Below are 12712 nucleotides of genomic sequence, written 5' to 3' on the forward strand. Positions count from 1 at the left end.
GTTTGATATTCCTTTCCTTCGAAACACTGAAATAGGCAAAAAAACAGCAATTTGGGCTGGGCCTCCGGTTAATAGGTTAGTCCCAAAAATAATTTAAAAGGGTATAATAAAGCCCATTGAACATCCAAAACAGATAATATAATAGCATGGAACAATCAAAAATTATAGATACGTTGGAGACGTATCAGGCGTCTACCTTGCCCTAAGAACATCCAAATGTTCACATGGAGATTGAAGCATGAATCCCTTGCTCTCCGTACGAATGTAGCCCGCAAAGGAATTCACATCGAAAGCACCAAATGCCTATTATGTGGGCTGGCCGAGGAGGATGGAGCTCACCTTCTCATAAAATGCAAAACAGTAAAGGGTGTGTGGAGAGACTTAGCCATGGAGAAGGAGAGGATGCAGCTGGAGGAAATCACGTCTGTGCATGCTATGCTAGACTTTCTTTGGGGTCTGGATGTTAAAAAGCATCTACATGTGCTTACTTTTTGGTGGCTCTGGTGGTCTAACCAGAATAAACTAAGGGAGGGAGAACTACCCTTGGAGGCGAATGAGGTGGCGAGAAGAACCCGCAGCTATGTCATTGAATATCTGCAAATTTTTACCCAGACAAAAGATAAGCAGCAGCCGGACAAGTGGCGGACCCCGGAGACGACGACGTGCAAGATTAATGTTGATGGCTCTTTCATTCCTGGACAAGATTATGCAGGCTGGGGCATCGTTGTCAGAACTGCAGAGGGCAGCCTGATCTGTGCACGGGCCGGCAGAGAGAATCATATTGGGGATGCATTTGCAGCTGAAGCGATCGCCATGTCCCATGCAATTAGTTTGGCGTCAGACCTCGGCTTGGTGCGGGTAGAGCTCGAGACCGATTCCCAGCTCCTGGCAGAGGCGCTTGATCTTCGCAAGGTGGATTTCTTGGCGTATGCGACGTTGATCGAGGACATGAAATACCAACTAAAGATGTGGTTCTCTAGAGTTACCATCTCTGTATGCAGGCGTAGTGCGAATTCTGTAGCCCATAAACTTGCTGGCATTGGCCGGATGTGTGTGTGTGTGTGTGACCACCACCTGGAGTGGTTGTCTGATGTACCTGCACATGTGGGAGTGTGTATCTTGGGTGATATGCCCAGGAGCTGTTAAGTAATCAAACAGTTTGCTTTCAAAAAAAACTCAGACATTAGGAGTAGAGGTTTCACAAAGTCGTCACAGACGCCTTCATCATTGACGGGATCATCTCCTTCATTAAAGGCACATCGCCGGAAGGACTGAAATAAATTCAGAAAAATGCGAACACCAATGTCAAGTCTAGGACTTGAATTCTGATGGGTTGGAAATACCACTGTGCTCGGCATCTCCAAGGCGGACCGGTAAACCTCCCGTAATCGTTCGGACCACACTGTCCGGACCACGGAAGCCATCCAACGCCGACCCGTATCGGTTCACGGAGCGGTCCGGATGCAATTTGTCCCGCAAACCGGAGACAAAAGCGGGAGAGTTTTGCGGGAGTCCAAACTGATCCCAAGCCCCTTTTTTGACCACCCTGGCACACCAAAAAACCCTTCCCGCTCCCGCGCACACTCCCACCAGGCGCCAGCTGCCCGCATTCATGCCGGTGTAGAGCGCGCCGCTCCGCATTGAAGACAGCTCAGGGTGGACACGACCTCTCACTGCCTTCCCCATTGAAGCAGCGCGCCAGCCGAGGGCACCGCCCGCTGCACGCTCAGCTGAACGCACCTCCTCGCCGCATTCATAAGCCTCCATTAAACCCGCGTGAAAGCCGAGAAACCTACTCCGGCCACACGTCCGCTCATGAGCGGGCCGGCATTAAACGCAATGTCGGCCAAGCTCCTCCCATCCGCCCTCTATTTATACGAGGTCAGATGTCGTGCAAGAATCGCACCCCTCCGCTGTTTCCATCTCCTGCTTCGCCATTTTCTCCACTCTTCTAATGGCTTTTGAAGAGTAGTTCCCCGGCATACAAGCCGGCTGGGTGGCCTGCCGAGCCCGCCGGATACGAGCGAGGCAGCTCGCTGCTCCATCTCACGTGCCTGACCCGCCGGAGCAAGTTGGCGTCCCAAGCCGTTGTGTGGTTCAGCAACTCGACGCTCTAGGCCCATTCGATGAAGAGTGGCGAGTTGTTCCACGCTGGCACGGCGGGGAGCACGGCGGCACATGTGTCATCGCTGCCATCGACGACCGTGCCTTCTGTGTCTGCGGCCGCGCCTCCCGTGCGTGTGACCGGCACGGCGGGAAGCGAGCCGTCCTTTGCGCTGAAGCATATACCTCCGGGGCTCCCGGCGGTTCGGTGATCGGGCTGATGGACATGAGAAAGACAAAGGGATCCGCAGTGGCGATTTAGATTAGGTATTAATTATACCTCCAGAGCCAGACTAGCACTGTCGATGTAAATATACTGAAATCCGTCATGTTTATATGAAAATCCGGCTTTTTATATGAAATCTGTCATGTTTATATGAAATCCCTCTCTCTCTCCCAGAGGACTACACCATGGACGCCGCCTCGAGTAGCCGCTCGACGGCCAACACCTCGTCAATCAACATACCACATGTTTGCAGTGAAAAAATTGCAAGAATGGTCCAGTTGCATAGGTTGTTCCCGAGCCATCCGATTAAAAATAGATATGACGGTTAGCGCGCAAGAAATCAGCCGGTGAACGAAAGCATTTTCCTTAATAGTAGAGATGTGCTCCTTAAAGGCATCTTCAAGGCGGACCCGTAAACTCCCGCAACCGTTTGAACTGGGTTGTTCGAACCGCGGAAGCCATCCAATGCCGACCTGTATCGGTCCGCGGAGCGGTCCGAACGCGATTTCTCCCGTAATCGGGAAACAAAAGTGAGGAGGTTTGCGGGAGTCCGGACCGCTCCAAAGTCCGCTTTTGACCGGCCTGGCCCACCAAAAAAACCTCCTCCTCCCACGCGCGCTCCCACCTTGCGTCAGCTGCCTGCATTCATGCCGCTGTACAGCGCGCCGCTCCGCATTGAAGACCTCTCCGGGCGGACGCGACCTCTCACCGCCTCCACGATTGAAGCGGCTCGCCGATCGAAGGCGCCGCCCGCTGCACGCCCGGCTGAACACGCCTCCTCGCCGCACTCATACGCCCCTGTTAACCCCGCGTGAAAGCCGAGAAACCTACGCCGGTCACACGTCCGTTCATGAGCGGGCCGGCATTAAACGCAACACCGGCCGAGCTCCTACCTTCTGCTCTTTACTTAAACGAGGGCAGACGCCGGGCAAGAACCACACCCCTCCGCCGCTCCCCCAATCTCCTGCTCCACCACTCTTCGGCTGGCTTCCAAAGAGCAGTTCTCCGGCATACAAGCCAGCTGGGTGGCCCGTCGAGCCCGCCGGATACGAGTGAGGCAGCTCGGTGCTCCACCTCCCGCGCCTCACCCGACGGAACAAGTTGCCACCCCAAGCCGCCGCATGGTTTAGCAACTCGCCGCTCCAGGCCCACTCGATGAGGAGTGGCCAGTTGCTCGACCTCGGCACGGCGACACGGGCATCATCGCTGCCGTCGACGACCGCACCTCTCGCGTCTGCGGCCACGCCTCCCGTGCCTGCGACTGCGTCTCTCGTGCATGCGATCGTGCCTCCCATGCCTCCGACCGCGTCTCTCGTGCATGCGATCGCGCCTCCCGTGCCTGCGACCGCGTCTCTCGTGCATGCGATCGCGCCTCCCATGCCCGCGACCGCCTCTCTCGTGCATGCGATCGCGCCTCCCGTGCCCGCGCCATGCAGGCAGAGGCAGAAGCCGGGTGCGCGAAGAGCGATGAGTTGGTGGCCAGCGCCTCCGCGTTCCTCGCCATCACAGAGGAGAAGTAGAACACTGGAGTCCGCCGTCGCTTGGGTCCCTCGAAGGCCACCGTCTAAGCGGCATAGGCGTACACAGCCGGTGTCTTGCCCGGTTCTTCTCTTTCGATGACCTCCCTCTATCCCACATGGGCTTCACGGAAGCGGAGGCACGGCCTTCCCCTCCCGCTGAAGAATCAGCCGGGGGTTTCGCTCTGATGAGTGACAGGGAAGCGAGCCGTCCTTTGTGCTGAAGCATATACCTCCGGGGCTCCCGGCAGTCCGCTGATCGGGTTGCTAGACATGAGGAAGATAAAGGGATCCGCGAGCGGCGATTTAGATTAGGTATTAATTATACCTTCAGAGACGGACTAGCACCGTTGATGTAAATGTATTGAAATCTGTCATGTTTATAAGAAAATCTAGCTTTTTTATATAAAATATGTCATGTTTGCATAAAATCCACACTTGTTTACATGAATTCGTTCGGTTGATTTGAGTTGTTGTGAAAATGTATACGGCTAGCGTTGAATGGCTGCTTTCCGCATCCGTGTCCGCGGACTGGTCCTCTCCATCCGTGAACGGTGCAGGAGTTTTTTGCGGGTTGCCGTTGAAGATGCCCTAAGAACGAATAAAAAATAAAGTGGTCTAAGTGAATAGTATCTCCTAAAACCAACTACACTTTAGAAAGCCAAATCATGTTACGTATGCTTATTTGGATCCGAAATTATTGTTTGATATCCTCAAAAAAAAAGAAATTATTTGTTTGAAATGTTCCACAAGGAAAAGTGATTACGTTAGGATTTTATTTTTTTTGAGAGAGAGAATGTTAGGAGTTGTGCTATCAGATTACATTCCTACATCCTGGACAGCACGGCCAACTCCACGCCACTAGAACGCCCACGGTGCGAAGAAGCCTCCGAGAGCCCCGCGCGCACATTGGCCGCGAACCTCTCCATGGCGCGCGGAGGCAGGCACATCGGCACGGTGATCCCCCCGCCGGCCGCAGGAATGTGGAAAGTGGCCAGCGTCGTCGTGGCCGGCCCGCCATACACCGGAAGGCCCCACCCGAGGTCCACCTCGTGCAGGTTCGACTTGGTGAGATCCGTCACAAGATACGTCCGCGCCGTCGTGAACCGCGGCCGCCCGCGCAGCACCAGCGCGTCGGCCACCGACTGCGCGTAGTCGTCGGCGGCGACCCGCGCCTTCGCGGCCACGATCAGCTCCACGGCGTGGCCCAGAGATCCCGAGCAGAGCTCGCCGGCCGTCGTCCGCGCCACGCCGAAGGTGAGCGCGTTCCCGTAGAACCCCTCGGGGAGCGGGCGGCCGCGCTTCCCGCGGGCGTTCACCACGAACATGAACCGCACCTCGTCGCCGGGCTCGTAGCCGAGCGCCGCGGTCCGGCAGCGCCACGCGAACGCCGACAGGAGCAGGAACCGGGAGCACCTCGACCTCATCTGCGGCGGTAGCTGGTCCCTCAGCGAGGACAACTCCTCGGGGCCGAAGAGGAACGCCCGGTGCACGAGCACGGCGCCCGGACGGAGCTTGTCGTTGGCCGCGTCAGCTGCCAGCTCGTACTCGGGGTGATGGTAGATGGGGCACGGGGGGTCGCGCGCGTCGAGCAGCTCCCTCGCCCACACCGGCCGCACGCTTGGCGCCTCCATGCCGCCCGCCAGCTCGCTGACGGCCTGCAGGAACTGCGTGACGCCCGGCGCGTCCACCAGGTTATGGCACACCTGGATGCCTAACACGAAGCCTCCGCACCTCAATCTCGTCACCTTCATATGCCATCATGCATGGTGCATGTCAGTGTCACGTAGAACAAATTACAGACAAATCAACATGTTCTCAAGCATGCGCCACCAATTCTTCAACCCTAACCTAGTTATTTTAGAAAGAAAAATAATTCTTCAGCGCGTGCACCCAAGACTTACTTGAACGTAGAGCAGTGGCCGGTCGACGACGACGGCGGAGTTGCTCTCCGGCAAGCACAGGAGCTGGCCGGCGCAAGGGACCGGCGGGCACAGCCTGTCGCCGAACTCGTCCAACGCGACGTCCGCGTCGGCCTGGACGAACCACACCCCCTCGCCGGTGCAGTCCACGGCGAGCTTCCTGCCGGGCAGCTCGCGGAGCCGTCCGGCTATGGGGTAGTAGTGCACGAGCGCCGCGGCCAGCCCATCGCGTACGACCCTGGCCGGGTCGGCGCGCGGCCGCGAGGGGCGGCCCCGGTAGAAGTAGATGACGGAGCGGTAGAACCGGAGGCTCTCCTGGTCGTCGAGGTCCGAGAGCCGCTTGAGCTCGCGCGGCGTCGGCCCGGCCGGCGCGACCAGCTCCAGCTCGCCGCGGCGCGCCACGAATGCCAGGGACGTGGCGACCATAGTAGCTAGTAGCGCTAGATCACCGGTTTAAGCCTGCTGCTGCTGCTTAGTTAGCCTTGGACGTGGATCGTAGTCGATCGTCTAGTGTGCGTCTATGAGCGTACGAACATCCAGATATATAGGAGCGGTGGGTCGGGTTTACGGCTTTACGCTGTGAAGAATTCCTCGTGGTTTGGTCGCCGGTGGCGAAGCAAGAAGATGGGAGTGTGATATGAGAATTGTTCAGCGCGTGAGTCGTCGTGGGTGGTACTTTGGTCGCCTAGTGCGGCAAACATGCTTTTGGTTGGGCCGAGGATGCGCGCGTGAGCATAATTTACTCGCAAACCTTTCACGTGCTTTGACAGATCTCCTGGATGGCTAGTAAGTGTAAGACATGTTTTCATGTCATTGATGATTTGGGCTCTAACTTTTCACAAGAGAAAGAAGTAGGTGCGCCATTTGGCAGGATTTTCACGGCTGTGGTTGTTGGTTTCACGCATGAAATGCCTAAGATATTTAACGACTGTTAAAGTGCTGCTTGAGTGCTGATTAGACGGGACTTCCCTATGCATGAATGTCATGATTAACTCTGATTTAGCTAATTCTACCTGATTTTGTTGAATTTTCAACGTAAATATTTTTGACCTGGTGAGGAACTTGAATGTAGTCCAAAACATAAGCCAACGAGTTTTGCTTCGGTACACCGGCCCCCTCTTGAATATTTACACGAATCTTAAAGTTACTTAAAATTTACCGAAGCAAAACTCTGTTGTATATATACAATGCTTGACCTAAAACTCTATTTGGCAAGGTATTATGATGGAAATTAGTGGGTTCATTTATGTGGCAGAGCAGTAGACGTGGAGGCAGACTGTACTGTACGTTGTGCAGAGACGTGGAATTATGAATAAGGATGGGTGACCAGATAAGAAGAGTAAAAGGCTACTGTACAAAATGCAGATCGAGATCAAATGCACCAGCAAGCGTGTAAGTAATCCAGCAATGGGGTAGGTAGTCTCATATGTTCAAGTTCAACGCCTGGTTTCTCTTTTCCGCATACGTACCTTGGCGTCTTTCGTTAGCAGTTGACGGCTGCGTTTTTTCCTTTTTCTTTTTCTGTATGCATCTCGTTTTGGCGCCTGGGCCATTAGGGTCCGTCTATGTCACATCTAGATGTGAGATATTATCTCATATCTAACTCCCTCTCACATCTAATTTCCACATCCTTAATTTTTTTTTAAAGTCTTCATGGATTTGTTTTGTCCCTAAAGGTGAGGGAGTTAGATGTGAGATAATATCTCACATCTAGATGTGAAATAGTTGTGCTTTTAAGATTTTGCAGCAAACCAAAGAACACGATTTTGCACCAGTCCTCTCCTCCCTCGGCCGGTCGGCCCTCGCTAGCTCCGTCGATGCTGGTGCGATTCCGGCTAGTCAGCACAAACGCTGAAGTCACTAGAGACGCTGCGTTTTGACGAGCGTGGTCGGACCGGCGAAACCGTTCCTGGTCCAAAGAGAGGAAGGGTCGTGGTCGTGCTCCCACCTGCCGTGGAAACTCCGACGATGTTGATTTGATTCCAAAGTGGCGCCAACGCGACTAGGAATTAAGCAGGTAAGAGCATCACCACTCGTTTGCGGGCAGGAGGCATTTTTTTCGCCGCTTGGGGGCTGCCGGCGAGAATTTTGGCCTAGGGAGGGGGCAAAAAAATTCACTCGTTGCGCCCCCCACGAGCAGTGTTGGGCTCCCTCGGAGGCAGCGGCATTTCGTCGAGCATCTTGACCGCGGCGGCGTCGACGACCTCCAGCCAGCGGAGGTGTGCGAGCGTCGACGGGGAAGGAGGCGATGAGAAGCTCGAGGAGACATCCAGCAGCCGGCAGCCGACGTCGAGTCGCAGATCACGCCCAGGAGCAACTCAGGTCGGGGCTCCGCGCGCACCCGGAGAGCCGGTGCCGGCATGGCATCGCGGCGCCTGCGGTGCACTAGAAGTACAGCGCCCCGAGACGGCCAACGGCACCGGGCTGCTCTGGTTCGCATCACTGGCACCGGCATGGCGCGCTCCCTGCTCCCGGTGATGCGCTCCTCTTCGCCGCCAGCGCCGCGGTGGGGGCCCTGCTGCTGCTCACACTGGCCTCGCCCTTCTCTCCGCCCGCCATGCTGCTGCTCCTCTTCGCCGTCGGCGCCGCGGTAGGCGTTGTAACTTGCCGCGGCCCCGCCGCGCCAGCCTCCTCCCGGGCCGCGCACCGGCTCCCGCGCGCCGTCGCGTCACACCTTCGCCTGCGCCGCGCCAGGCTCCTGCGCAGGCCGCCCTCCTCCACCGTGCTGCTCCTTGTTGGATTAATTATGAATCTATGGGATGCCATTAGCAGGATCAAATTGCATCTAGATCACCCAATAACCATGAACAGAGAAAAGTTCAGAGATCCTTTACATGTCATGGGAGTGGACATGATCGCCTGCTCAGTGCAGGCGTGATGCAGGGGTGATGTAGTGGAAGCAGAGGTTCTCCTCGACGTCCTGATTCCTTCAGGACGCCACCGGGACTGGCCGGGGACGGCAGCGGTGGCGGCTGGAGTAGGTCTTCCCGTCGCTGCAGCGCTCCCACTATTCGGATGGGGTGAGAGAATATCGGGAGGGGAGTGAAACCGTACGAGAATTGTAATCGCGCGGGCTGCCAACCCTCTCCCGTACCCCCTTTTATCTAGCGCTGGCGACAGGGGACCTAAACCATCAGTTGGTTTGGGTGCCCCCGATCAAGGCGCCTCGGTTGGGATAAAAAGCCCACGTACGTTGGTGCGTGGGGCCTTTTCATTAACGTTATCTTCCTTTTTTCTGTTAGACTAATAGATCTAACTGGCCTGTTAAGCCGTCAGATCAAACCAACATTCTCCCCCTTGATCGTTAGGCTTAACTTCATTCGCCCATTCTACATAGGAATGATGTACCAAAGTGAGGTGTTACAACAGCTCGAAACGCCATAGAACCTCAACACTTATAGCACACCCGCCTATTTCGAAATGAAAAACATTTTGGTAATTGGGGAGTGGTTTATTTTAATGGTCCTCTTATTCCAGAATCATAAGGCTTCCAGTAGTCCCATGCCGGCAACATGCTCACGAAAAATACTGGGTGGTAAGCCTTTTGTTAGCGGATCCGCAAGCATATGCTTCGTTCTTTTATGTTTAACATCAATTGTTTGATCCTGGATTCTATCTTTCACAACACGATACTTTATGTCAATGTGTCTGGCAGCACCACTTGACCTGTTGTTACTCGTATAGAAAACTGCGGGTTCATTATCACAGTACAATAAAATTGGTTTAGATATGTTGTCAATTACTTTAAGTCCGGGAATAAAATTCTTTAACCATACAGCCTGCCCGGTGGCCTCATAACATGCTACAAATTCTGCTTGCATCGTAGATCCAGCAGTTAACGTTTGTTTGGAGCTTTTCCACGATATAGCTCCTCCCGCGAGTGTGAATATATAACCTGACGTGGATCTTATACTATCCACACCCCCGGCAAAATCAGAGTCTGAATAACCAACAATTTCTAGGTTATCAGTTCTTTTATATGTAAGCATGAAATCCTTAGTTCCTTGCATATAACGCAAGACTTTCTTTGCGGCCTTCCAGTGGTCCGGTCCTGGATTTGATTGGTATCTGCCAAGCATCCCAGTTACAAAACATAAATCTGGCGTGTACACACTTGAGCATACATGATGCTTCTGACAGCTGAAGCATAAGGAACCGACTTCATATGATCAGTTTCATATTGGTTCCTCGGACATTGAAATGTCCCAAACTTATCGCCCTTATTTATAGGAGCAGGTGAGGGTGAGCACTTATACATATTGAATTTTTTCAGTACTCTCTCAAAGTGTAACGCCCACGATGCGGCTATATCTCCCATGTGTTGAGGCACGACTTAGAGGCATAACCGCATAGTGGTTTTGTCGCAAGAAGGGTCATCTTCACACAATCCCATGTAATGAACAAGAATGGGATAAAGAGTTGGCTTACAATCGCCACTTCACACAATACATAAATATCATTCTTACATCATCCAAAATACAATCATATAGACCGGCTACGGTCAAAATCCAGATGAAAATAAGACAACCCCAAATGCTAGATCCCCGATCGTCCCAACTGGGCTCCACTACTGATCATCAGGAAAAGACACATAGTAACGACCACGTTCCTCGTCGAACTCCCACTTGAGATCGACGCCATCATCTGCACTGGCATCGTCGACACCTGCAACTGGTGTTGGAAGTATCTGTGAGTCACGGGGACTCAGCAATCTCACACCCGCGAGATCAAGACTATTTAAGCTTATAGGACAAGGAGGTGCAAGAGGTGGAGCTGCAGCGGCAAAAACATATATGGTGGCTAACTTGCGCAAAAGAGAGCGAGAAGAGAAGCAATGGAACGGACGTCATCTAGCAATGACCAAGAAGAGGTCCTGAACACCTACTTACGTCAAACATAACACAGACCGTGTTCACTTTCCGGACTCCGCCGAGAAGAGACCATCACGGTTACACACGCACTTGGTGTATTTTAATTGGGTCAAGTGACAAGTTATCTACAACCGGACATTAACAAATTCCCATCTGCCTCATAACCGCGGGCACGGCTTTCGAAAGATAATACCCTGCAGGGGTGTCCCAACTTAGCCCATCATAAGCTCTCACGGTCAACGAAGGATAAACCTTCTCCCGGAAAGACCCGATCAGTCTCGGAGTCCCGGTTTACAAGACATCTCGACAATGGTAAAACAAGACCAGCAAAGCCGCCTGAATGTGCCGACAAATCCCGATAGGAGCTGCACATATCTCGTTCTCAGGGCACACCGGATAAGTCAAGCTACGAGTAAAACCAGACCTCGAGTTTCCCCGAGGTGGCCCCGCAGGCTGCTCGGTTCGGACCAACACTCGAAGGAGCACTGGCCCGGGGGGGTTAAAATAAGATGACCCTCGGGCTCGCGAAAACCCGGGGGAAAAGGCTTAGGCGGCGAATAGTAAAACCAAAGTTGGGCCTTGCTGGAGGAGTTTTATTCAAGGCGAACTGTCAAGGGGGTCCCATAAATCACCCGACCGCGTAAGGAATGCAAACTCAAGGAACATAATCCCGGTATAACAGTAACTAGGGCGGCAAGAGTGGAACAAAACACCAGGCATAAGGCCGAGCCTTCCACCCTTTACCAAAATATATAGATGCATTAATTAAATAAGAGATATTGTGCTATCCCAACATATCCATGTTCCGACCTGGAACAAACTTCAACTTCACCTGCAACTAGCAACGCTATAAAAGGGGCTGAGCAAAAGCGGTAACATAGCCAAACAACGGTTTGCTAGGAAAGGATGGTTAGGGGCTGACATGGCTAAAAATAGGAGACATGATATAGCAAGTGATAGGTAGCGAGCATGACAATAGAGCGAACAACTAGCATAGCAAAGATAGAAGTGATTTCAAGGGGTGGTCATCTTGCCTGCAAGGTTCTCAGAGTTGTCGAAAGCTTGATCCTCGTAAGCGTACTCGACAGGTTCCTCGTTCACGAACTCGTCTCCCGGCTCTACCCAAGACAAGAACACAAACAAACTGAACCACAATCAACAACGAGAAATGCGCAAGCAACATGATGCAAAACATGTATGATATGCAAGATATGGTATGCGATGCATATGCGTGCTCCGGAAGGAAAATGATGAACATGGCAATAACTTGGCAAACCAAGCATGCCACTGGAAAGATGAGATGATTTCGGTCGAAATCGATATAAAGATCACCGGAATCGGATGCACGGTTTGCAAATGACAAGCAAAACAAGAATGACACTAATCTGCGATAAACAGAAAGATAGCACTTAAAATGCAACAAACAATAAAGCTATAGCACCCCAACATAGCAACAAAGCACATGGCAGTAATCTACAGGAGATGCTTGACAAAAGATGAACACTGAGCTACGGCTAGTTCACAACATATCAAGCTCAAACAAGCATGGCAAAAGTGCAAAAGATTACAGGTTCACAGACTTGGTGAAAAACTGGACATGACAGAAATCATCATCAGGTAGCAATGCTCAGAGCACGAAATCAATATGCTACAGGAACTTAACATAGCAAAACAAGGCATGGTAGTGTTCTACTAAATGCACATGACAAAAGTCCCTTAATGACCATAAGCTAAAAAGGACCAGAAGATATGATGGCAAGCATGTAAACATAGCAAGTTTCGTTATCAGGTTTCAGACTTGGCAGAAAACAGAGCATGGCAGAAATATTAATATGTAGGCCTCTTTGTGAGCTTGATGCACTCACTACAGAGCAATGCATGACAAAAAAAGCATACCTACAGCAATATGGCATGTCTATGAAGCTATCCATGTCAAGAACAATTGCATAGCATGTATGGATCAACTACAATAAGCTTGGCAAGATTGCAAATCATGTTAAGAATCTGCCAGAAATATTTTATAGCAAAAGTAGAGCAAGATTGAGTCATGTTATGGCACTCTAAAATTGCAAA

The 12712-nt window shown here is 52.4% G+C and overlaps 2 protein-coding genes across 2 annotated transcripts; one reads left to right on the forward strand and one right to left on the reverse strand.

The window, feature by feature from the left end:
• The first annotated feature begins 387 nt into the window (after window positions 1-387).
• Window positions 388-1007, forward strand: LOC141041123 (uncharacterized). Its single transcript, XM_073507233.1, has 2 exons — window positions 388-912; window positions 1002-1007. Exons 1-2 carry the CDS (start codon window positions 388-390, stop codon window positions 1005-1007), a joined length of 531 nt encoding a protein of 176 aa, XP_073363334.1.
• Window positions 1008-4673: 3666 nt separating this feature from the next.
• On the reverse strand, window positions 4674-6251 carry LOC109735766 (benzyl alcohol O-benzoyltransferase-like). Its single transcript, XM_020294966.3, has 2 exons — window positions 5751-6251; window positions 4674-5594 (listed from the first exon to the last, which is right to left on the reverse strand). The coding sequence occupies exons 1-2, from the start codon at window positions 6192-6194 to the stop codon at window positions 4674-4676; spliced, it is 1365 nt and encodes a 454-aa protein (XP_020150555.1). The 5' UTR covers window positions 6195-6251.
• Window positions 6252-12712: the final 6461 nt, after the last annotated feature.

This window comes from Aegilops tauschii, chromosome 2, assembly GCF_002575655.3.
Source record: "Aegilops tauschii subsp. strangulata cultivar AL8/78 chromosome 2, Aet v6.0, whole genome shotgun sequence".
In the NCBI taxonomy this organism is placed as follows: Eukaryota; Viridiplantae; Streptophyta; class Magnoliopsida; order Poales; family Poaceae; genus Aegilops; species Aegilops tauschii.

Excerpts from the sequence above, each read along its gene's own strand:
- LOC109735766 (XM_020294966.3), bottom strand. The coding sequence starts at position 6,194 with ATGGTCGCCACGTCCCTGGCATTCGTGGCGCGCCGCGGCGAGCTGGAG. Across the intron at positions 5,595-5,750 it reads GGCCACTGCTCTACGTTCAA|GTGACGAGATTGAGGTGCGG; the intron begins GTAAGTCTTGGG and ends TGGCATATGAAG.
- LOC141041123 (XM_073507233.1), top strand. The coding sequence starts at position 388 with ATGGAGAAGGAGAGGATGCAGCTGGAGGAAATCACGTCTGTGCATGCT.